A 25,313-nucleotide genomic window follows, 5' to 3' on the forward strand; every position below is an offset into this window, starting at 1 on the left:
CGCACTAGAAAGTTGACGTGCATGACTGTTCAGGGCGCTGGCGGTGTGGACCGGCCACCAGAGAAGGCCTAGACCAAAGCCTGGATATTTTAAGAGCAAGGAAAACAAACTCAGAAGGGAGGTAAGAACATTTCTAAAACAATCCACAGCGAGGAGATTGGAACAAAACAAAATCCTCTAAACTGCATGCTTGCAAACGCCAGAAGCCTGACAAACAAGATGGAAGAACTAGAAGCAGAAATATCTACAGGTAACTGACATAGTGGGAATAACCGAGACATGGTTAGATGAAAGCTATGACTGGGCAGTTAACTTACAGGGTTACAGTCTGTTTAGAAAGGATCGTAAAAATCGGAGAGGAGGAGGGGTTTGTCTCTATGTAAAGTCTTGTCTAAAGTCCACTTTAAGGGAGGATATTAGCGAAGGAAATGAGGATGTTGAGTCCATATGGGTCGAAATTCATGGAGGGAAAAATGGTAACAAAATTCTCATTGGGGTCTGTTACAAACCCCCAAATATAACAGAAACCATGGAAAGTCTACTTCTAAAGCAGATAGATGAAGCTGCAACCCATAATGAGGTCCTGGTTATGGGGGACTTTAACTACCCGGATATTAACTGGGAAACAGAAACCTGTGAAACCCATAAAGGCAACAGGTTTCTGCTAATAACCAAGAAAAATTATCTTTCACAATTGGTGCAGAATCCAACCAGAGGAGCAGCACTTTTAGACCTAATACTATCTAATAGACCTGACAGAATAACAAATCTGCAGGTGGTCGGGCATCTAGGAAATAGCGACCACAATATTGTACAGTTTCACCTGTCTTTCACTAGGGGGACTTGTCAGGGAGTCACAAAAACACTGAACTTTAGGAAGGCAAAGTTTGACCAGCTTAGAGATGCCCTTAATCTGGTAGGCTGGGACAATATCCTCAGAAATAAGAATACAGATAATAAATGGGAAATGTTTAAGAACATCCTAAATAGGCAGTGTAAGCGGTTTATACCTTGTGGGAATAAAAGGACTAGAAATAGGAAAAACCCAATGTGGCTAAACAAAGAAGTAAGACAGGCAATTAACAGTAAAAAGAAAGCATTTGCACTACTAAAGCAGGATGGCACCATTGAAGCTCTAAAAAACTATAGGGAGAAAAATACTTTATCTAAAAAACTAATTAAAGCTGCCAAAAAGGAAACAGAGAAGCACATTGCTAAGGAGAGTAAAACTAATCCCAAACTGTTCTTCAACTATATCAATAGTAAAAGAATAAAAACTGAAAATGTAGGCCCCTTAAAAAATAGTGAGGAAAGAATGGTTGTAGATGACGAGGAAAAAGCTAACATATTAAACACCTTCTTCTCCACGGTATTCACGGTGGAAAATGAAATGCTAGGTGAAATCCCAAGAAACAATGAAAACCCTATATTAAGGGTCACCAATCTAACCCAAGAAGAGGTGCGAAACCGGCTAAATAAGATTAAAATAGATAAATCTCCGGGTCCGGATGGCATACACCCACGAGTACTAAGAGAACTAAGTAATGTAATAGATAAACCATTATTTCTTATTTTTAGGGACTCTATAGCGACAGGGTCTGTTCCGCAGGATTGGCGCATAGCAAATGTGGTGGCAATATTCAAAAAGGGCTCTAAAAGTGAACCTGGAAATTATAGGCCAGTAAGTCTAACCTCTATTGTTGGTAAAATATTTGAAGGGTTTCTGAGGGATGTTATTCTGGATTATCTCAATGAGAATAACTGTTTAACTCCATATCAGCATGGGTTTATGAGAAATCGCTCCTGTCAAACCAATCTAATCAGTTTTTATGAAGAGGTAAGCTATAGACGGGACCACGGTGAGTCATTGGACGTGGTATATCTCGATTTTTCCAAAGCGTTTGATACCGTGCCGCACAAGAGGTTGGTACACAAAATGAGAATGCTTGGTCTGGGGGAAAATGTGTGTAAATGGGTTAGTAACTGGCTTAGTGATAGAAAGCAGAGGGTGGTTATAAATGGTATAGTCTCTAACTGGGTCGCTGTGACCAGTGGGGTACCGCAGGGGTCAGTATTGGGACCTGTTCTCTTCAACATATTCATTAATGATCTGGTAGAAGGTTTACACAGTAAAATATCGATATTTGCAGATGATACAAAACTATGTAAAGCAGTTAATACAAGAGAAGATAGTATTCTGCTACAGATGGATCTGGATAAGTTGGAAACTTGGGCTGAAAGGTGGCAGATGAGGTTTAACAATGATAAATGTAAGGTTATACACATGGGAAGAGGGAATCAATATCACCATTACACACTGAACGGGAAACCACTGGGTAAATCTGACAGGGAGAAGGACTTGGGGATCCTAGTTAATGATAAACTTACCTGGAGCAGCCAGTGCCAGGCAGCAGCTGCCAAGGCAAACAGGATCATGGGGTGCATTAAAAGAGGTCTGGATACACATGATGAGAGCATTATACTGCCTCTGTACAAATCCCTAGTTAGACCGCACATGGAGTACTGTGTCCAGTTTTGGGCACCGGTGCTCAGGAAGGATATAATGGAACTAGAGAGAGTACAAAGGAGGGCAACAAAATTAATAAAGGGGATGGGAGAACTACAATACCCAGATAGATTAGCGAAATTAGGATTATTTAGTCTAGAAAAAAGACGACTGAGGGGCGATCTAATAACCATGTATAAGTATATGAGGGGACAATACAAATATCTCGCTGAGGATCTGTTTATACCAAGGAAGGTGACGGGCACAAGGGGGCATTCTTTGCGTCTGGAGGAGAGAAGGTTTTTCCACCAACATAGAAGAGGATTCTTTACTGTTAGGGCAGTGAGAATCTGGAATTGCTTGCCTGAGGAGGTGGTGATGGCGAACTCAGTCGGGGGGTTCAAGAGAGGCCTGGATGTCTTCCTGGAGCAGAACAATATTGTATCATACAATTAGGTTCTGTAGAAGGACGTAGATCTGGGGATTTATTATAATGGAATATAGGCTGAACTGGATGGACAAATGTCTTTTTTCGGCCTTACTAACTATGTTACTATGTTACTAAGGTCACAGGAGCCTCTGGAAAACGTGGAGGCTGCATGAATAGGAAGGTTTCCTCAGGAGACGTCCACATTGCTCAGGGGAAAACTAGGACATATTTGTCCTGTGTTTTTTTTTTTTTTAAAGTAGCCCCCTTACTGCCTTGTAGGATATACCAGTCCTTAAGATCACAAATCCTTTTTCGCAGAGCGATGATGAAGATGGGCATGGAATAACCTGGACGCAGAGAGGCGAGAGGGTAGGGCGATTCGTGGCATGAACGGTCCTCCGGGGAACCCCAAACACTCTTGATGTGTTAGGGCCTTGCCTCGTAGACCACAGATGATATGGTAGTGACAATTCTAGGTGGGAGATTAGAGTGACAATTCCACTGTCGCCCTCAAAAGCCATATCTGGGAAGAAAAAAAAAAATTAAAGAGAAAAATCGTTAATAAAAAAACCTCCCAAAACCTAAGGCCTAAACTGGGCTGGGCGGTCCAGACCCATGTCTTCCTCCTACTGACATTAAGTTAAAACGGATTAGCTTCGTGCTAGTTGGTGGTGTACCCTCCTCTACAGGAAATACCTAAAAAATTTTTTGCATAGCATAAGCAGCATACACCCATTTTTTTTGTGTACCCCAATGAAGCATTAGCTCCCCCACATCAACCAGAAGGCCACACAGCATAACCTCGCTCCCCCAGTCAGAAACCTCCACCTCACATTAACCAGCGGACCCCACAGGATAAACCCAAAGCCCACCAGACATTCCCTCCCACAAGCGTAAATCCCCATATGACGCCCCCTGCCCCCAACCATAAATCCCATCAGACACCCCCCAATCGGATGCCACCCCAGCTTAACCACCCAGCATAAACCCCCATCGGACGTCCACCCCTCCTCCAAGCATTACTCCCATCGTACACCACGCCCACCCAATAATAAACCCCCACCGGACGGCCAAACCCCCACAGGATGTGGACCCCCCCATCCAGCACACCCCCCCCATCAGACGCAGACACCCCACCCAGCACAAGCCTCCCCACGTCCCACCACATCCCACCACAGGGGTCCCCCAATAGCCTGCAGCAGGTCTCCCCCCACATCCCACAAGCAGATAGCCCTCAAATCCCACCACAGGGGTCCCCCCCAATAGACAGGTCACACCCCCCCCAAACCGAACCACAAGCATGTCACCCTCAAACCCCACCACAGGTCTCCCCCACTAAAAGGGGTCCACCCCGTAAGCAGCAGGTCACCTCCAAACCCCACCACAGGGGTCCCCCCCAACAGCCAGCAGGTGCCCCCCAAAATCCAACCACAGGGGTCCCCCACAATAGTCAGCAGGTGCCCCCCAAAATCCCACCACAGGGGTCCCACCACAATAGCCAGCAGCAGCAGGTGCCCCCCACAACAGCCCACCACGGGGGTCCCCCACAGCAGCAGCGGTCCCCCCCACCACGGGGGTCCCCCACAGCAGCAGCGGTGCCCCCCCCCACAAAGCACACCACAGGGGTCCCCCACAGCAGCAGCGGTGCCCCCCACAAAGCCCACCACGGGGGTCCCCCACAGCAGCAGCGGTGCCCCCCCCCACCACAGGGGTCCCCCACAGCAGCAGCGGTGCCCCCCCCCACCACGGGGGTCCCCCACAGCAGCAGCAGCGCCCCCCCCCCCCCACCACGGGGGTCCCCCACAACAGCAGCGGTGCCCCCCCCCACAAAGCCCACTACGGGGGTCCCCAACAGTAGCAGCGGTGCCCCCCACACAGACAAGCAGGTCGCCCACCACACAGCCTCCCCCCAATAGCGAGCAGCAAGTAGCATTTTTTCACCCTGAAACCACTAACCTCCATGTGCCATGGCGTCCACAAGCTAGAATCATGCTGCTTTGCTTTGCCGCCTTCATGATGTGACTGAAAACACGCCCCCTCCCGATAGGACACGCCCCCGGAAATGACGTCACACCTGGAAGGAGCCCATACACTCTAGCATTTACCCAGGGTAAACACTGCTGAAACCTATAATGACAGGAGTGCAGCACTGAAAGGGCTGAAATGAAAACGGCCAAGAATGAGAATGAGCTATTAATGGAGAGAAAGCAGTCCCGATTCCCGAACATTAGAGCGTTCCTTAGTGTGTGCCAATGACTCTCACTGCCTAGGAACCTTACTGACTACCGCTGTTGTTCCTGCCGGAAACGTTTCACCCGCGCCCCACACAGTAAACATGGCTGCGCCCAGGGGATGCGGTGACACGGAAGGGTGAAGGGACTGTTATGTGAATGTACAGCGAAAACCCGGGATTATGGGCCTCTGTCCCCCGCCCGGGAGAGCGCTGTCCCGGCTGCTGGATGTCCGGACCTCCAGGACTCGCATATGGGGAATAGTGAACGGACGTGAGATAAGCGGAGGCGACATGAAGGGTCCGCCTGTGATCATGGGGGGTGCAGCGTCATGGAGAACGCCCGGCGTCTGGAGATGTGACCGTGAGAAGCGCTCAGCACTGTCCGGTGACCAGACTCGAGCACTGAGCCCACGTGCAGACTATGGGCGGCTCCTGCAGGGCACTGGCCGCGGTCACGTGAGGCTGTACACCAGTGGCGGCGGGCCGTCAGTCAGTGACTGCTGTGGTCGGACACGCCCCCCGTGGAACGTCATGTTCTATGGAACTGATGAATTTGCTCTGGAAAGTCTGAAGATTCTGAACAAGTGCAGGTACAGAGGTGGCGGTAGCAGGGTCGGCATAGGTGCAGAGGTGGCCGTAGCAGGGTCGGCGTAGGTACAGAGGTGGCCGTAGCAGGGTCGGCGTAGGTACAGAGGTGGCCGTAGCAGGGTCGGCGTAGGTACAGAGGTGGCCGTAGCAGGGTCGGCGTAGGTGCAGAGGTGGCCGTAGCAGGGTCGGCGTAGGTACAGAGGTGGCCGTAGCAGGGTCGGCGTAGGTACAGAGGTGGCCGTAGCAGGGTCGGCGTAGGTGCAGAGGTGGCCGTAGCATGGTCGGCATAGGTACAGAGGTGGCCGTAGCAGGGTCGGCATAGGTACAGAGGTGGCCGTAGCAGGGTCGGCGTAGGTACAGAGGTGGCCGTAGCAGGGTCGGCGTAGGTGCAGAGGTGGCCGTAGCATGGTCGGCGTAGGTACAGAGGTGGCCGTAGCAGGGTCGGCGTAGGTACAGAGGTGGCCGTAGCAGGGTCGGCGTAGGTGCAGAGGTGGCCGTAGCAGGGTCGGCGTAGGTACAGAGGTGGCCGTAGCAGGGTCGGCGTAGGTGCAGAGGTGGCCGTAGCATGGTCGGCATAGGTACAGAGGTGGCCGTAGCAGGGTCGGCATAGGTACAGAGGTGGCCGTAGCAGGGTCGGCAGAGGTACAGAGGTGGCCGTAGCAGGGTCGGCATAGGTGCAGAGGTGGCCGTAGCAGGGTCGGCGTAGGTGCAGAGGTGGCCGTAGCAGGGTCGGCATAGGTACAGAGGTGGCCGTAGCAGGGTCGGCATAGGTACAGAGGTGGCCGTAGCAGGGTCGGCATAGGTACAGAGGTGGCCGTAGCAGGGTCGGCGTAGGTGCAGAGGTGGCCGTAGCAGGGTCGGCGTAGGTGCAGAGGTGGCCGTAGCAGGGTCGGCGTAGGTGCAGAGGTGGCCGTAGCAGGGTCGGCGTAGGTACAGAGGTGGCCGTACCAGGGTCGGCATAGGTACAGAGGTCGCCTTAGCAGGGTCGGCATAGGTACGGAGGCAACTATACCCAGGTACAGACTCATCTATATTTTGGCCAGTGCAGGCCTGGAGGTGGCTATACTGAGGTCTGCGTAGGTGTAAAGAGGCAGCCGGACCGGGGCCTGCGCAGGTGTACAGAGGCGGCCGGATCGGGGCCTGCGCAGGTGTACAGAGGCGGCCGGACCATGGCCTGCGCAGGTGTACAAAGGCGGCCAGGCAGGGGTCGGCGCAGGTGTACAGAGGCGGCCGGACAGGGGTCAGCGCAGGTGTACAGAGGCGGCCGGACAGGGGTCGGCGTAGGTGTACAGAGGCGGCCGGACAGGGGTCGGCGCAGGTGTACAGAGGCGGCCGGACAGGGGTCGGCGCAGGTGTACAGAGGCGGCCGGACAGGGGTCGGCGCAGGTGTACAGAGGCGGCCGGACAGGGGCCGGCGCAGGTGTACAGAGGCGGCCGGATCGGGGCCTGCGCAGGTGTACAGAGGCGGCCGGACCATGGCCTGCGCAGGTGTACAGAGGCGGCCAGGCAGGGGTCGGCGCAGGTGTACAGAGGCGGCCGGACAGGGGTCGGCGCAGGTGTACAGAGGCGGCCGGACAGGGGTCGGCGCAGGTGTACAGAGGCGGCCGGACAGGGGCCGGCGCAGGTGTACAGAGGCAGCTGTACTGGGGTCGGCGCAGGTGTACAGAGGCGGCTGTAACGGGGTCGGTGCAGGTGTACAGAGGCGGCCGGACAGGGGCCAGCGCAGGTGTACAGAGGTGGCTGTACTAGGGTCGGCGCAGGTGTACAGAGGTGGCTGTACTAGGGTCGGCGCAGGTGTACAGAGGTGGCTGTAACGGGGTCGGTGCAGGTGTACAGAGGTGGCCAGACCGGGGCCAGTGCAGTGGGGTCAGTTCTGAGCTGATAATGTGAAACTTCTTGCTGGGGTGTATGTTAACATAAAGAATGCTCTTATCTTAAAGGGGCGGCTCTTCCTTGTGATATTGGTGACCTCCACCCGCCGCTCTGCACCTGATGACTTAAACAGCATAGCAGAATGGCTGTAATGTCTGGGGGCGAGAACTGCAACTTTGCTCCTATAATAATAATAATAATCTTTATTTATATAGCGCCAACATATTCCGCAGCGCTTTACAGTTTAACAGTTTCAAACACAAAAGTCATAAGTAACAACATTAACCATACAATAATTAAAGCGAAATAAGACGACCCTGCTCGTGAGAGCTTACAATCTACAATGAGGTGGGGGAGATACAAAGTACAGGTGTGTATTTACAATGATGTATTTACAATGATGGTCCAGCCATCTTCAGGGGGTGGGGGGGGGGGTAGATGGAGATAGTGAATGGGCTACACACACACAAACATAAAATGACTTTGATTAGTAAACGTGGTAGGCCGCTCTGAACAAATGTGTTTTGAGGGAGCGCCTTAAACTATGCAAATTGTGGATGGTCCTAATATCTTGGGGTAGAGCATTCCAGAGGATTGGCGCAGCGCGGGAGAAGTCTTGGAGTCGGGAGTGGGAGGTACGGATTGGTGCAGAGGTTAGTCGAAAGTCATTTGCAGAGCGCAGCGGTCGGTTAGGCCGATAGACAGAAATGAGGGAGAAGATGTAAGGGGGTGCCGCACTGTGGAGAGCTTTGTGGGTGAGAACAAGTACTTTGAATTGTATCCTGTAATGAATGGGCAGCCAGTGTAACGACTGGCGAAGAGCGGACGCGTCCGAGTAACAATTAGCCAGATGTACGACCCTGGCTGCTGTATTAAGGATGGTCTGGAGAGGGGAGAGTCGAGTGAGGGGGAGGCCGATTAATAGAGCATTGCAGTAGTCCAGGCGGGAGTGGATCAGGGCGACAGTGAGGGTTTTTGTTGTTTCCATAGTGAGAAAAGGGCGGATTCTAGAGATGTTCTTTAGGTGTAAGCAGCACGAGCGGGCAAGAGATTGTATATGGGATGTGAAGGAGAGATCGGAGTAAAACATAACACCCAGACAGCGCACCTGCTGTGTTATTATGGTGCCATCCACGGAGAGGGAAATGTCAGATTTAGGGAGGTTAGTAGATGGCGGGAGCAGAAGAAGTTCAGTTTTGGAGAGGTTGAGTTTCAGATAGAGCGGACATGATGTTGTAGACTGCGGACAGACAGTCAGTGGTGTTCTGTAGTACAGCGGGGGTAAGGTCAGGGGATGATGTGTATAAGTGTGTGTCATCAGCATAAAGATGGTACTGAAAGCCAAATCTGCTGATGTTCTGTCCAATTGGGGCCGTGTAGAGAGAGAAGAGAAGGGGGCCAAGGACTGAGCCATGAGGTATCCCAACAGTGAGAGGAAGAGGAGATGAAGTGGAGCCAGAGGACAGAACACTGAAGGAGCGGTCAGAAAGATAGGAGGAGAACCAGGAGAGAGCAATGTCCTTAATGCCTAGTGACTGGAGCCTAGAGATTAAGAGAGGGTGGTCAACAGTGTCGAAAGCTGCAGAAAGATCGAGAAGAATGAGCAGAGAGTGGTCACCATGACGTTTTGCTGTCAGAAGGTCATTGGTCACTTTGAGTGCAGTTTCTGTCGAATGTAGGGGGCGGAAGCCGGACTGTGAAGGGTCTAGGAGGGAGTGAGTGGAGAGGTGACGGGTAAGGTGGGAGTATATCAGGCGCTCCAAGAGTTTAGAGATGAAGGGGAGATTGGAGACCGGTCTGTAGTTATTTGTGCAGGATGGGTCGAGGGTGGGTTTCTTTAGTAATGGAGTAATGACAGAGTGTTTGAAGGAGGAGGGGAAAATGCCAGAGGAGAGGGAGACCTATTCATTTCTATATGATTTAACCTATTTGGCCTTATATGTGACCATGAGTCAATATAAATCATGAATAATCTGATATGTAGAAATAACTTTCTATGTTTATCATGCACAAAACATTATAACAAGATCAATAAAATTTCATTTTGGGATGTTTTGCAGAATTAGTTCGGGTGATCAATAATATATGTAGTAGACAGATGATGCTGTATAAAATCCATTATGGCCTGTAGGTTTCTCCATAACTTCTGCTTGGCATAGAAGCAATAATAACTTGTTCAGTAACACCCATGGGAGAATATTTCCCTACCATAGATCTCTATTACGGACGGTGCGTTCATTGTGCACGGGCAAAATGGGGAGTGTAGAGCGCACTACCAATACCAAATATTATTAAGTACCAATCGGGGTGCAAACAAGCAGCCAGTATCATAAGTCTAAAGGCAAAAAGAAAGGAGCTACTCATGAGAATGCACACCACAGGGCTAATAAAGAATAATATTCAAAATATAAACACAGGAATTTTATTAGCAAACAACAACTTCAAAGACATAAAACATAAAAACAATGGTACATGGTACACTTGGTCCACATATGGGTATTACATGTATAATACACATATCCATAATACAAATCTGCACAACCTTATTTATAATGGGAGACCAACCCTCTGGCTCATGGAACTAAATGTAAAAAGTGGGCAAGAATGCACATCCCTATGGCGTATATGACCCAAAATAGAAGGGGATGCCCGCCGAAACCAGGGGATGACCCCTAAATGAAACGTTTGCAGGGGGAGACCACCCAAGTGTGGTGGCTCAAAAGCTGTTCCAGACTAAAAGCTGGAGACAGCGACACGGTATGAAGTTTAAACACACCCCATGCCCAAAATAAGGCAACCAAGGTGTGGCAATACCCACGTAGCCAAGGCGAGAGGAAGAGGAAACACCGTCCCGGGGGGAAAGACAAGTATGGGCCAAGAGACACGGGCCAAGAGACACAGCCCAACGCGTATCGCCCTACAGAAGAGGGCTTCGTCAGGGGAAGATTCCCCTGGTTTCGGCGGGCGTCCCCTTCTATTTTGAGTCATATACGCCATAGGGATGTGCATTCTTGCCCACTTTTTACATTTAGTTCCATGAGCCAGAGGGTTGGTCTCCCATTATAAATAAGGTTGTGCAGATTTGTATTGTGGATATGTGTATTATACATGTAATACCCATATGTGGACCATGTACCATTGTTTTTAATTATGTTTTATGTCTTTGAAGTTGTTGTTTGCTAATAAAATTCCTGTGTTTATATTTTGAATATTATTCTTTATTAGCCCTGTGGTGTGCATTCTCATGAGTAGCTCCTTTCTTTTTGCCTTTAGATTCATTGTGCACGGGATCCCAATCATACTTCACATCTACGACAATGGGAATCAGGATCAAGCACAGCCCCCCTAGTGGGGTTCCTGGCATAGTGGCGGTAAAATGTCAGGATAGAAAGTCTTTTTCATGATAAAAGGATAACACTGTAAATCTTTTCCCAGCAGAGTAGATGATATTCCCTGATCAGGTAGTCAGCCTAAATAGGAGTGAGGGTTATTTATTGTATAGTTGGTGCCACCGGAAAACAGGTTTTTTGATACTTGATGAGGGTCATTTCTACATATCGATTATTCTTTCCAGTATGAGCCGAGCTGCAGCTCCTAACAACAGTCGTCACAAAGTAAAGTGAACACCTGCGTTCTGTTGCACTTTGTTTTCATCAGGGTGGGGGTCCCTGGTGTCTGACCCTCACTGTTCTGATATTGATGATCTGTTCCAATGATAAATCAAAAAAATCCGGCACTCAAAATCGTCTGCAAAAAAGTTTTATTCCAGTGCAATCCCAAATTTATATATAACGTTTCGGTCTGTAACTTAGACCTTCCTCAGACTAGGATTGAAAAACATAAAAAACAGTCAAAATTAAACAGTAAATAAATGCATGCCTTCAATTCAAGCAAAAAAGCAACGTCCTGATTTAAACATACAATATCACATGAGAAAGACATGCAATAAAATATATTCTAACATATAGCAAACCTAGGAACAGTTTCAACCCATGACGTATGTGGGCAAAGTTGTAACATTGTTTATTCAAATAGAATTGTGCATAAATAGAACAACTATAACATTCCTAGGTCCATAAGATAATATATAAACAGATACATTGTACCAAAAATGGCCATCATAGACACTTCTATACGACATCCAAGAAAGTGTGATGTAAGCAATGCGAACAATGTCCTCTAGGATCATAATAAAGTATGATATCTACCTAAGGGTTTCATGGAGATAAAAAAATCAAAAGAAAAAGTATAAAATATGCGAAAAAATGAAAAATAAAAAATATATGAAAAAATGAAAAAATTGAGAACGTGCACCTAAAACGGGGGCATCGTAAGATGAGAGAAAGAAAACAAAATACCAGCAACCATATTTGGGACAAAAACAGATGCTTTAAAAAAACAAACACAGTCTGAAAAATGACAAAAAATATGCATAAATAGAGTGCTGCAATAATGCTGGCAGGATGGCTGCAGGGTAAGAAAAAAACACGGGTGAGCCACGTCACTTCCACAACTACGGGTGCAGGAGACACTCTCCCACTGGTTATTTATAGCTCCATTTGACGGCTACTGGTCAGCGCCATCATTAGCAGGAGCTTATCCTTTACCACGCGCTGTACTTCTGATTCCTTTTACTCTGCAGCAATCCGGTAAGCGCCCGTGCCTATTGTCCCCTCTGGGATGTAGTGTCCTCTCACTAGAAACTGTTTTGGTGCTGTCATAATTGCGGGGAACTTGTCTCTTTTATTTAGTACTTTCATGCACACATCTTATTGGATTTTTTCTTACCCTGCAGTCATCCTGCCAGCATTATTGCAGCACTCTATTTATGCATATTTTTTGTCATTTTTCAGACTGTGTTTGTTTTATTAAAGCATCTGTTTTTGTCCCAAATATGGTTGCTGGTATTTTGTTTTCTTTCTCTCATCTTACGATGCCCCCGTTTTAGGTGCACGTTCTCAATTTTTTCATTTTTTCATTTTTCCATATATTTTTTATTTTTCATTTTTTCGCATATTTTATACTTTTTCTTTTGATTTTTTTATCTCCATGAAACCCTTAGGTAGATATCATACTTTATTATGATCCTAGAGGACATTGTTCGCATTGCTTACATCACACTTTCTTGGATGTCGTATAGAAGTGTCTATGATGGCCATTTTTGGTACAATGTATCTGTTTATATATTATCTTATGGACCTAGGAATGTTATAGTTGTTCTATTTATGCACAATTCTATTTGAATAAACAATGTTACAACTTTGCCCACATACGTCATGGGTTGAAACTGTTCCTAGGTTTGCTATATGTTAGAATATATTTTATTGCATGTCTTTCTCATGTGATATTGTATGTTTAAATCAGGACGTTGCTTTTTTGCTTGAATTGAAGGCATGTATTTATTTACTGTTTGATTTTGACTGTTTTTTATGTTTTTCAATCCTAGTCTGAGGAAGGTCTAAGTTACAGACCGAAACGTTATATATAAATTTGGGATTGCACTGGAATAAAACTTTTTTGCAGACGATTTTGAGTGCCGGATTTTTTTGATTTATACATACAAGGGAGTGGTATCCCTCTCCGGGCACCTCCTGGTTACAGAGTGACGTGCATTATATTTTATATGACTGTTCTAATGATAGGTCATCCATATCACAAGGTCAGAAAATTAGTTTCAAAAAGTTTTTTCGTATTTTTTGTGAATAGGGCTTTTTTATTTGCTACTATTGATACGATAGTCAAATTTAAAGGGGTTATCTGAACTCGCAAGAAAAGTCTGCAGTCACAATGTTTCCCGTGTTCCCCATGTGGATGAACGACCATATGCATGCCATTTACTATTCTCATCAGCTCCTTTCAATAGAAGAGGATTGAGAGGGGTCTAGTTGGCACTTGACCATGTATATCGCCTACATGGGGTCATGTGACCGCCCTCTCGCACAGGGGAATATAGTGGAATCATACTGACTGCAGATTTTTCTTATGAGACAGGACAACCCCTTTAAATTTGACACCACTATCAAAAATTGCCCTTTACAAAAACTGCAAAAACAAAAGCCCAGAATTGTTTCAAGATGTTGAATATTTAGTCTGAAAAATCCACGTGCAAATAAAATGGCAAAATCTGCATCTGTAACTTAGGAGTTGCACAAGATTTCACCCCTGTGACACTAAAAGGCGTAAAATCTGCAACAAAAATGAAAATTCTTTAAAATCTGCAACTATGAAACTAATGTATATTTGTAGTAAGCAAATACAATATAGGCTGCGTCACTAACCCGCTCTCTCCTATGTCCTGTATAGGCAAAGCAGCAAGGCACAAGAGCAAGTAGTGGGCAGACTGGAGGTGGTCTCGCTGCCCTCCTCATTGCCGAAAGGCCTTCCAGTGACCAATTACGCCTCAGACGAGGGGATTCCTTTCCATGAATGGCCGGACATTGGCGCCTGTGACCAGTTTGATGTCGGCGTGGTGGCATCGTTTGGGCGACTCCTCAGTGAAGATCTCATTTTAAAGTTTCCCCAGTAGGTAAATTCCAGTGATGAATACAGCGGATGAATCGGTTGGAACGTTTCTCACTCTTCCACCTTATTTCAGTGGGATCCTGAATGTACACCCCAGCCTCCTGCCCCGGTGGCGAGGTCCAGCTCCCTTAATCCACACAGTACTCAATGGAGATGAGAAGACGGGAGTCTCCATCATGCAGATCAGACCAGAGAGGTAAAGAGCCGGAGCACCGCGCTACAGCTGTGTATGAGTGATAACCGTATGGTGGCGGAAGCTTGTCATGTCTGCCCCTGTCCTATTATACACAGAGCAGAATAAGCAATACTTAAACGCAGGAAAAAATGTAGAAAGTTAACTTTTTTTTTTTCACTGAGCCAATCGGCGTGTGAAACTAATGGCAGCATGCACTAGTTTCCTGCGTAAATCGGTTGAGACTCGTCCATTCAAGTCTATGGGTGCGAAAAAATTGGATGCCACAGTATAGCATCCAATGTGTACAGATACATTACAATTCTGCAACACAGGACACTGTACTTGGTCTTGTAAATGATTAAAAGCTGCTGTAAAAAAACAACAAAAAAACGGACTGCGCCAGATGTCAAGTGCGAAAAAAAAATCTTTTCTGGATGAAACTGAACAATTTTTTTTACACATTCGTGTGAACCTGTCCTAAGACCGTAGCTCAGTCCCATCACCATAAGGCGGAAATGAATGTGCAGTGTTGTGGTAACTTACTGGGCATTGTTGGGAGTCAGGATGGACATTCCTATGGAGAAATTTAGGAAACCCCCTCTGTATTAGCATCTGTGCCTTTTCCATGAGATGATGACCGGTCATCTGAACGGGTCAGATCAGCCAATATCTTTTGTTCCTCACTCCATAACCATTTCAATATGTTTGGATGTGCCGGTCAGGTTTTTGAAATGTATTCTCTAGCCTTCTGATCGTGCACTCCGCCTCCTAGCTTTCAGGTGTTTTAATTGCAGCAGGTCCGATACCCCTCCACAGAGAGAGAGAATTTTGGTCTAGGAAGAGGTTTCACATGTACCCATTCAGATGGAGACGTTTATTCTCAGCGAGGTAAGGCAAGCGTAGGACCTGGTATAAGAGAGATGCCATAAAGGGGCTACCAGGTACACATAAAATTGGCCATTTTTATGCGCTAAAAGCTCTCATTTTTCATATTTCTAGTGCAGTAATGCAGTTCAAATTTCGTTTTTCAAGTTTGTATGTTCTAGCGCTGCAGTGTGCTGCCTTATTTACTTAACTAATTCACTCCATAACCAGGCGCGCTCTGTTCAGCATACATGTTTATTACAATAGGAAATTGGAAATAAGCCTCGTGGGATGAAAGGATAACGGATTCCCTTACCATATTATTTTGGGGGGACATTTGAAAGGTTCCAATCCGTATATAAGCAGCTAATGTCACAACCAGCATGTATAGAATATATTATGAGTTTAGCATAAATGTCAAGTGGTAAAACGCCACCATCTGATCTTTGATGGGCTTTCGCTGCAGAGGAACTGTGCAGCATCCAAATCATTTAGGTGCAAACACTCCCTGGCTGCAGTGCTGTTGTCTCCTCTCCACACAAGATGTCGGATCAGGCAGGAGAATGGGATTAGAGCAGACGCCTAAAAATACCTTACACATAACGATATCGTTGCTTTTTGTGACGTAGCAACGATATCGTTAAGGAAATCGTTATGTGTGACAGTGACCAACGATCAGGCCCCTGCTGGGAGATCGTTGGTCGCTGAGGAAAGTCCGGAACTTTATTTCGTCGCTGGATCTCCTGCTGAATCGGCGTGTGACGCCGATCCAGCGATGTCTTCACTGGTAACCAGGGTAAACATCGGGTTACTAAGCGCAGGGCCCCTGGTTACCAGCGGAAACGTTAAAAAAATAAACAGTACATACTTACCTTCAGCTGTCTGTCCCCGGCGCTCTGCTTCTCTGCACTCCTCCTGCATCCTGGGTCAGCGCCGGCCAGCCGGAAAGCACAGCGGTGACGTCACCGCTCTGCTTTCCGGCTGACCGGCGCTGACAGTGCAGAGGAAAGCAGAGCGCCTGAGGACAGACAGCTGAAGGTAAGTATGTAGTGTTTGTTTTTTTAACGTTTACGCTGGTAACCATGGTAAACATCGGGTTACTAAGTGCGGCAATGCGCTTAGTAACCCGATGTTTACCCTGGTTACCGGGGACCTCGGCATCGTTGGTCGCTGGAGAGCTATCTGTGTGACAGCTCTCCAGCGACCAAACAGCGACGCTGCAGCGATCGACATCATTGTCAGTATCGCTGCAGCGTCGCTGAGTGTGAAGGTACCTTTACACTTTCAGCTTGAGGATCTATTGTTAATTGATTGTTTTCTCTTTTAGGTTTGATGTGGGTCCTATAGTGCTACAGGAAACACTTCCCGTTCCTCCCAAGTGCACCTCTAAGGAGCTGGAAGCTGTGCTGTCCAAGCAGGGGGCTGAAATGGTAAAGGGTAAATGACATCTTGTCAGGCTGCGTTCTAGAATCCCATCACACCCTTGGGTGCCATTTTCACTGTTTTCTTCTCTCCCAGCTTATATCAGTTTTGAAAAACTTACCTGAACATCTAAGAAATGCCATAGAGCAACCAAAAGACGGAGCAACGTTCGGTGAGTTCTTGTTAGAAGTCTGTTACTATCCTTTGTAACCATAAGATGCACCCCAAATTTTGTGGAGGAAAACAGGAAAAAAACTTTTTTTTAATAAAATGGTGGTGCTTCTAAGTTTTTATAGTCCGAATTTACGGTAATTTACAGGTGGCTGCTGCGTTGGATAGGGGTCACAGGTGGCAGGGTCTGCTGCAGGTGTACCGGGGTGGCTGTACCGGGGTCGGCGCAGGTGTACAGAGGCGGCTGTACCGGGGTCGGCGCAGGTGTACAGAGGCGGCTGTACCGGGGTCGGAGCAGGTGTACAGAGGCGGCTGTACCGGGGTCGGCGCAGGTGTACAGAGGCGGCTGTACCGGGGTCGGCGCAGGTGTACAGAGGCGGCTGTACCGGGGTCGGCGCAGGTGTACAGAGGCGGCTGTACCGGGGTCGGAGCAGGTGTACAGAGGCGGCTGTACCGGGGTCGGAGCAGGTGTACAGAGGCGGCTGTACCGGGGTCGGCGCAGGTGTACAGGGGCAGCTGGACTGGGAACGGCGCAGGCACGGAGGCGGCTATACCGCAGTGGCGTCGGTTCAGTGCTGATAATGTGAAACTTCTTTATGTGCATACACCCCAGCAAGAATGCTATAATTTTAAAGGGGCGGCCCTTCCTTGTGATATTGGTGACCTCCACCCGCCGCTCTGCACCTGATGACATAAACAGCATAGCTGTAATGTCTGGGGGTGAGAACTGCAGCTTTGCACCTATTCATTTCTATATGATTTAACCTATTTGGGCTTATACAGGTCCTTCTCAAAAAATTAGCATATAGTGTTAAATTTCATTATTTACCATAATGTAATGATTACAATTAAACTTTCATATATTATAGATTCATTATCCACCAACTGAAATTTGTCAGGTCTTTTATTGTTTTAATACTGATGATTTTGGCATACAACTCCTGATAACCCAAAAAACCTGTCTCAATAAATTAGCATATCAAGAAAAGGTTCTCTAAACGACCTATTACCCTAATCTTCTGAATCAACCAATTAACTCTAAACACATGCAAAAGATACCTGAGGCTTTTATAAACTCCCTGCCTGGTTCATTACTCAAAACCCCCATCATGGGTAAGACTAGCGACCTGACAGATGTCAAGAAGGCCATCATTGACACCCTCAAGCAAGAGGGTAAGACCCAGAAAGAAATTTCTCAACAAATGGGCTGTTCCCAGAGTGCTGTATCAAGGCACCTCAATGGTAAGTCTGTTGGAAGGAAACAATGTGGCAGAAAACGCTGTACAACGAGAAGAGGAGACCGGACCCTGAGGAAGATTGTGGAGAAGGACCGATTCCAGACCTTGGGGAACCTGAGGAAGCAGTGGACTGAGTCTGGTGTGGAAACATCCAGAGCCACCGTGCACAGGCGTGTGCAGGAAATGGGCTACAGGTGCCGCATTCCCCAGGTAAAGCCACTTTTGAACCATAAACAGCGGCAGAGGCGCCTGACCTGGGCTACAGAGAAGCAGCACTGGACTGTTGCTAAGTGGTCCCAAGTACTTTTTTCTGATGAAAGCAAATTTTGCATGTCATTCGGAAATCAAGGTGCCAGAGTCTGGAGGAAGACTGGGGAGAAGGAAATGCCAAAATGCCTGAAGTCCAGTGTCAAGCACCCACAGTCAGTGATGGTGTGGGGTGCCATGTCAGCTGCTGGTGTTGGTCCACTGTGTTTCATCAAGGGCAGGGTCAATGCAGCTAGCTATCAGGAGATTTTGGAGCACTTCATGCTTCCATCGGCTGAAATGCTTTATGGAGATGAAGATTTCATTTTTCAGCACGACCTGGCACCTGCTCACAGTGCCAAAACCACTGGTAAATGGTTTACTGACCATGGTATTACTGTGCTCAATTGGCCTGCCAACTCTCCTGACCTGAACCCCATAGAGAATCTGTGGGATATTGTGAAGAGAAAGTTGAGAGACGCAAGACCCAACACTCTGGATGAGCTTAAGGCCGCTATTGAAGCATCCTGGGCCTCCATAACATCTCAGCAGTGTCACAGGCTGATTGCCTCCATGCCACGCCGCATTGAAGCAGTCATTTCTGCCAAAGGATTCCCGACCAAGTATTGAGTGCATAACTGAACATTATTATTTGATGGTTTTTTTGTTTGTTATTAAAAAACACTTATTTGATTGGATGGGTGAAATATGCTAATTTTTTGAGACAGGTTTTTTGGGTTATCAGGAGTTGTATGCCAAAATCATCAGTATTAAAACAATAAAAGACCTGACAAATTTCAGTTGGTGGATAATGAATCTATAATATATGAAAGTTTAATTGTAATCATCATATTATGGTAAATAATGAAATTTAACACTATATCCTAATTTTTTGAGAAGGACCTGTATGTGACCAAGAGTCGTATAAATCATGAATAATCCGATATGTAGAAATAACTTTCTATGCACAGAACATTATAAAAAGATCAATAAAATACAATTGTGAAGTTTTACAGAATTAGTTCTGCTGATCAATAATATATGTAGTAGACAGATAATACTGTATAAAATCCATTATGGCCTGTAGGTTTCTCCATAACTTCTGCTTGGCATACAAACACTAACTCAGTAACACCCATGGGAGAATATTTCCCTACCATAGATCTCTATTACGGACGGTGCGTTCATTGTGCACGAGATCCCAATCATACTTCACATCTACGACAATGGGAAACAATATCAAGCACAGCTCCCCCTAGTGGGGTTCCTGGCATAGTGCAGGTAAAATGTCAGGATAGCAAGTCTTTTCCATGATAAAAAGATAGTGGTCGGCGCGAGGCTGGCTTTGACGAGATCTCAATTTGCGCATGCACCACCTTCATCGACCATTTTCACAAATCCCACCGCAGGGAAATCAATGGGAAGAGGACCCATCTTATGACAGCCTGGGGCTCGCACCCTCGCACCTCCAGGACACCCCTCCTCCCAGCCTGGGGCCCACAGCAACCACTCCTGTAGCAGCAACCGTGCCTCCTGTGACCCCGATCCACCGCTGCCTCCCACCCCTAGTGAGCTACCTTTGGACTATCGGGCGCACCACCATTTTTCTCCCAAATTTTGGGGGAAAGAAAAGCGCGTCTTATTACCCGAAAAATCTGGTATGAATAATTTGTCTAGTAAGGCACGTTATAGACTGGATAAAGGCCTCTGACATTGCTGGAGGATGTGATTGCTCTTTTTCTTTAGCACCCAAGGTAAATGTGGCCATGAGCTGTATCAGGTGGGGAGAACAAACTCCAGAACAGATCATCCGTCTAGAACGTGCCATTGGATTTGCGGTAAACAGTTCATAGTATTATTTTATTGGGGGCAGAATTTTTTGTTGTTGTCTGGGATTGCACACCATGTTTTATAACCTGTCCATAAGAAAGTCATAAAGCATTTGTAGTTGGGTCCAGTGACTGGGGCCGAAAGAGGTTGTGGTCCATTCTCAATGATTGCTGCGGGGCCCAGTACTACAATATTCTACTTAGCTTCACGTAACATACAAGGGAGGGGAACCGGGAGAAATGTCATAGTGAGGATCCTGTATCCCAAAAACATTGTCAGATGCAATAATGCAGCAGTTTTTTCTGGATGTTTCCAACATTCATCTCTGCTAGAACATTAGAAAAGTGGCAACTCTGTCCCGGGACTTGTCATTGATTTTGACAACGAGAATATTTAGGTGTTTAGGCTAATGGAGAGCAGACATTCGATCGTGATTACTTTGGCGTTTTTCCCTTTTCTTATGTATTTCAATATTTTTAATGGTAATAATATTGTAGACTACATTGTATTCTTGCTGGTAAAAATATCCACCATACCCTGATCTTATGCTCTGTTCACACTGACATCGTGGCTGCTGTTTATAAGTATTTAACTGGCCCCATTAGGTTATTATGAGATTCTGTCATGTTGATGGAAAACCCTAGTGCAAGTGTGAACAATGGCCAAATCAAGGGATCTAAGCAGCTGAGAACTGCAGACATTATGCCAGTGTGATCAGAGCCTGAAAGTAAAATATTAAATTCTCATTAATCCGACTGAAACCTCTGATTTCTTACAGATGCCACTACAGGCTGTGTGGATGGGAGCACCTATTAAACTGCTTGACTTTGTAAATGTTCCGGATTCCCTAATCGCTTCAGGTCAGTCTCCACTGCATGTAATAGACAGTACAAGCAGCGATACCCCTCGTGCATGAAGATATTGCAGCTTGGGTCAATGAGGATGATAATTTGCACCAAATGTGGATTATAAAAAATATATAACAGCAACAGTTGTTTGTCTCTGGTCTAATATAGAGGCCAAAGCACTGCCACCATGTGGTCGGATGACTGCATAACACACTAAGGCATTCATAGATCTGGGCTTGTAAGAAGGGACTGGACACTGTTTGTACTATAGAGGGTGCAGTGGCCGGGGCGGTGGAGGGAGAATGATGCCGCGACAATGTGCCCGGGGGCCGGATAAAAGGTCATCAAGGGCCGTAAACTGCCTAAAGTGGATGCATTTTCTATTACCATTATTTATTTTTATTTTTTTTAGATTTTTCCAGAATCCCAGGCTCCATTCAGTATCTCACTGCACCACAGATCATGGTTGTCCGGTGTAAGGTGGGTATCAAGATATTTGGTTTGCTTGCATTCACCTTTTGTTAGGCGTTGAATCTCCTACATGGAGATACAGACGCAGCAGAGCCGATTCTCTTGTGTGACTCTATGCACAAGATTTCTACCTGTTCACGTGCAGTCCCATGTAACACACAACGTCCCCAATGCTAAACTCAGCTCTGCTATAGCTTTACTCTGTAGTCCATCTAGAGAAGTATTTTCTTAGAAAACTCTAATTTTTTAATTTTGTGCGTTGCAGGATGGCTGGGTGGGTGTCAGGTCTGTAAAGCTCAGGAAGAAGCTGTCTGCTAAGGATTTTTATAATGGTTACCTGCACCGCTGGTTTGTGAAGACTTCGGATACTCCACCGGAGGAGTGTCGCTTCTACACGCTTCATCTTCCACCAAAAACTAAGAGATCTCTGTCTGCTAGAACCATGGGCTGCTAGCACAGCCACAGAGAGGATGGGTGGCACTGCTGCGGACAAAGACTCAGCTTTTCCAGTTCAGCCAATAGCCTGAACAGCTTTGGCATAAAACAAAAAAACTTTGTAATTATGTAAAAACATCTGAAAATAAAAATTTGGACGAGAATTCAATTATTATAACTTCTATTTTTTGAAATGTATTTTTTAGTCTTTGAAAAACAACATTGAGCGGGCCTGTGCGGCAGTGACACACGTATCCCATCTTGTACCCCCAGCCGAACTCATTTGCCACTTTTAATCTCTCAGTGCCATCTACTATCTCCGCTAAACTTCGCCCACTTGGATAAAGCTGCCTTGTTGGCAAGCAGTAACCACTGCTGACAGTGATTGGCTGCAGCTGACATGGGCAGGGACAACCGCTTTAGCCAATGTAAGCACAGACTGACTAGGCATTAAAAGTGGAAGGTATATTTTGTTAAATTTTTTACCCTTTTAACTATGCGAAGCCCTTCCCTGGCCTTAGCATAGAGGAACTAGAAAAATTGCATTAACAGCCTTTGTCCTGCACAATCTCCGTACCTGCTGCCATGTTTGTATCCCTAATGGATTAAAGAAACTGATTTTTGCAAGAATTTGGCCATTTTTCTACTTGAAGGACACGGATTTATCACTACTGTGCGAACCACCAATTATTTCTGCATTTAGTTTACATGCTCCATATGTGGGAAAATAATCTTGCTAGTAAAAAAAATCTGGTGCCAGGAAACCCCCACTGCTTTTACTGATATTTTAAAGTGGGTTAACTGGTCACTTGCTAAAAGTCTGTGGTTATTCTATATCCCCGATTCATCAATACAGGCGATGTTCACACCAGTCTTGATGAGGGAGTCAGACGCTGCTGGTTCATTAAGACGATTAAGCATTTTAATGAATCCGGCATGTCTGGAAAAACGGCATGCACCACGTCACAAATCTTACTGCAGCCACACAAAATAGAAAAAGAAAGCATATGCATCACTAAATAGAGTACAATACAAACATTATTTTTATTGGAAACCACCACATACATATGATGGTTTCCAATAAAAATAATAATTTTTGTATTGTACTCTTCGGTGATCCTTTTTTTGATACATAGGCTTTTTTTTTCCTATTTTTTGTGACTACCTGTTCTATATGCATTAGGTGATCCCAGCGTAATTGTATTTGTGGATGGTGCCCGCTTACATATTATTTAAATCTCACTGCAGCATCATGAATGTGACAAGTGGGAATTGCTAAGTTCTGTTTTGCCGTTGCTGGGTGAAAATGGCGCAAGACCACAAAAACTGGCTAAATTTTGGGTGCATTTTCGCATTGTGCCAAAATTGAGACTTTTCAACGCTCTTTATGCCAGAATATTAATGTAAGAGCTTTGATGAATGTGGACCTATGTGACTGCAGGCTCCTGAATGTGTAGAAGGTGCGCAACGCACGCCGTCAGGATTCGCAGAGTGATGTGATCTCAGTACAAAAGTGTCTATTTTATTAATGTTCCCAATCACACAAAATGATCAGAACTGTAAGAAGTAACTTTATTTTCTTTATAATTTTAATAAAACGTTTCTTTTAAAAGAATCATTACAAGTTATAATGTGGAACATGTCGTTTTGCTAATAAATATCTGGTTCTCCGGCACAGTCTGACCTGACACGACCCTGAAAAACGAATTTAGTAGAACACAAAAAAAATATTTCTGACCTGATACTTAGCTTCAAAGAACAAGGATATCAGCCATCCTTCATTCTCTACACATTGCCCGGCAATGAGTCTTATAACTAGGGTATAGACGTGTAGGGACAGTCATTATGATGAGGGAACAGTCGTTCTGATGAAGCAGCAGGAGGCGCCATCATCCATGGTCATGTATGCCCGCCATATGATTTCTTTCAGGACGGTTTTACCAAGGGGAGATACCACTGCAAGAGAGGAAATGACAGCTAAGTGCAAGCAGACTGTAATGGCTACTCATCATTATACAAGGAGGTACAGAAATATTTTTTAGCAGACAAAAATAAGTCTTGTCGCTATGGAAACAAGTATTAATTTTGACAAGCGCGCTATGTTTTTGCAGAAAAGGTTATGTCATTTTGAAATTATGTTTGAGAAACGTTAACCCTTTCAGGTGAAGATTGGAACTTCAGCAAAAACTTTTCCGAGGCGTCTTGTTTTTTTGATAATCCGCCCACCTGCGTAACGTAACTGAGGTCATAAAGAAATATTTATTCAGTGGAGCATATAAATCTCTTGAAAAGTAAATGTTTATTGGATGTGCACATTGCATATCCCGTAAACAGTTCCTTTTTAAGGGATTTCAATATTCCACAAGACACCTAGTCCTGTAGTGATAATCTCCTGCTGATAAAACACTGATTTTATTGAAACAGCAACACACAGCCCAGTAAGTGACACATTGCTGGAATCAGGGTCTCTGTATCTACATCGAGCTGCTCTCAGATTACATAGCAAAAACCTGCTGACAGATTCCCTTTAAGGTATCGTGCCTAAAATATAAACCTCCCCCTAAAAAAAAACAAATCTTGGTGGTTGGTAACTGTCGGGAGCTGCAGGCCAGATTACAGGTAGTAGATAGATAAATAATGGCATGAGACACATCCAATAGTCTAGAACATCAGTGTAATAGCCGCCTGGTGAACCGTGCACCGATAGCCTGAGACCTAGGGCCACGTCACACAGGTTCACATTACCTCTTCAGACATCCCTGCCGATTTCCTCCCCTCCGTATTGAATGGAGGCTTTAGGTATCCTCTAAAATACAGCGGCACCAGCTCATGGAAGGTAGATAAGCAGTCCTGGTGGAGAAAGACGAGAAATGCATTCAAGTATTGTGTACAAAGTCATTACAGAACATATACTTCATTAACTGCGATCCCTATGGTCTAACCCTGCACTTGTCATAACTAATGTCACCGCTAAGATAGAATAGCAGACGTGGCCTTAGGCCAGTGTTCCCCAACTCCGGTCCTCAAGAGCCACCAACAGGTCATGTTTTCAGGATTTCCTTAGTAGTGCACAGGTGATAATTGCATCACCTGCACAGGCAAGCATTCACTGACCTGTGTGATACTAAGGAAATCCTCAAAACATGACCTGTTGGTGGCTCTTGAGGACCGGAGTTGGGGAACACCGCGCTTAGGCTATGTGCACACGATGCGGATTTGCAGCGAATTTTTCCGCGCAGAAACGCTGCAGATCCGCACTGTGATGTACAGTATAATGTTATTCAATGGGGGGAAAAAAAAAGCTGTGCGGAATTGCTGCGGATTTCAAAGGCGTGCATGTTACTTCTTTTGTGCGGATCTGCAGCGTTTCTGCACCCCTCCATTAATAGAAATCCACAGTGGCAAAAACAGCAGAAAATCCGCATCAATTCCGCATAAAAACCGCGGCTGCGGATTTTGTGC

At 46.1% G+C, this 25,313-nt stretch overlaps 2 protein-coding genes and 1 long non-coding RNA gene across 4 annotated transcripts in view; 1 reads left to right on the forward strand and 2 right to left on the reverse strand.

Annotated features, from left to right (window-relative positions):
* Window positions 1–2,978: 2,978 nt before the first annotated feature.
* LOC138676767 (uncharacterized) lies at window positions 2,979–4,986 on the reverse strand. The gene is made up of 2 exons (XR_011320823.1): window positions 4,893–4,986; window positions 2,979–3,459 (listed from the first exon to the last, which is right to left on the reverse strand). It is a non-coding gene; the product is annotated as an uncharacterized lncRNA (long non-coding RNA).
* A 14-nt stretch (window positions 4,987–5,000) lies between these two features.
* MTFMT (mitochondrial methionyl-tRNA formyltransferase) lies at window positions 5,001–22,020 on the forward strand. The gene is made up of 9 exons (XM_069766350.1): window positions 5,001–5,759; window positions 13,933–14,151; window positions 14,225–14,347; window positions 16,518–16,620; window positions 16,709–16,784; window positions 20,014–20,105; window positions 20,876–20,957; window positions 21,358–21,425; window positions 21,682–22,020. The coding sequence occupies exons 1-9, from the start codon at window positions 5,350–5,352 to the stop codon at window positions 21,868–21,870; spliced, it is 1,362 nt and encodes a 453-aa protein (XP_069622451.1). The 5' UTR covers window positions 5,001–5,349; the 3' UTR covers window positions 21,871–22,020.
* A 1,382-nt stretch (window positions 22,021–23,402) lies between these two features.
* LOC138676766 (uncharacterized protein HI_0077-like) overlaps window positions 23,403–25,313 on the reverse strand; it is a 37,671-nt gene continuing 35,760 nt past the window's right edge. For both annotated transcript variants that reach the window (XM_069766351.1, XM_069766352.1), the window contains exons 11-12: window positions 24,597–24,701; window positions 23,403–23,807 (exon numbers count right to left, since the gene is read on the reverse strand). In XM_069766351.1, the coding sequence (XP_069622452.1) occupies window positions 23,778–23,807; window positions 24,597–24,701 (135 nt within the window). In that variant the 3' untranslated portion in view covers window positions 23,403–23,777. The remainder of the gene's footprint in view (window positions 23,808–24,596; window positions 24,702–25,313) is intronic.

The sequence above is a fragment of the Ranitomeya imitator genome, chromosome 4, assembly GCF_032444005.1.
Source record: "Ranitomeya imitator isolate aRanImi1 chromosome 4, aRanImi1.pri, whole genome shotgun sequence".
NCBI lineage: Eukaryota > Metazoa > Chordata > Amphibia > Anura > Dendrobatidae > Ranitomeya > Ranitomeya imitator.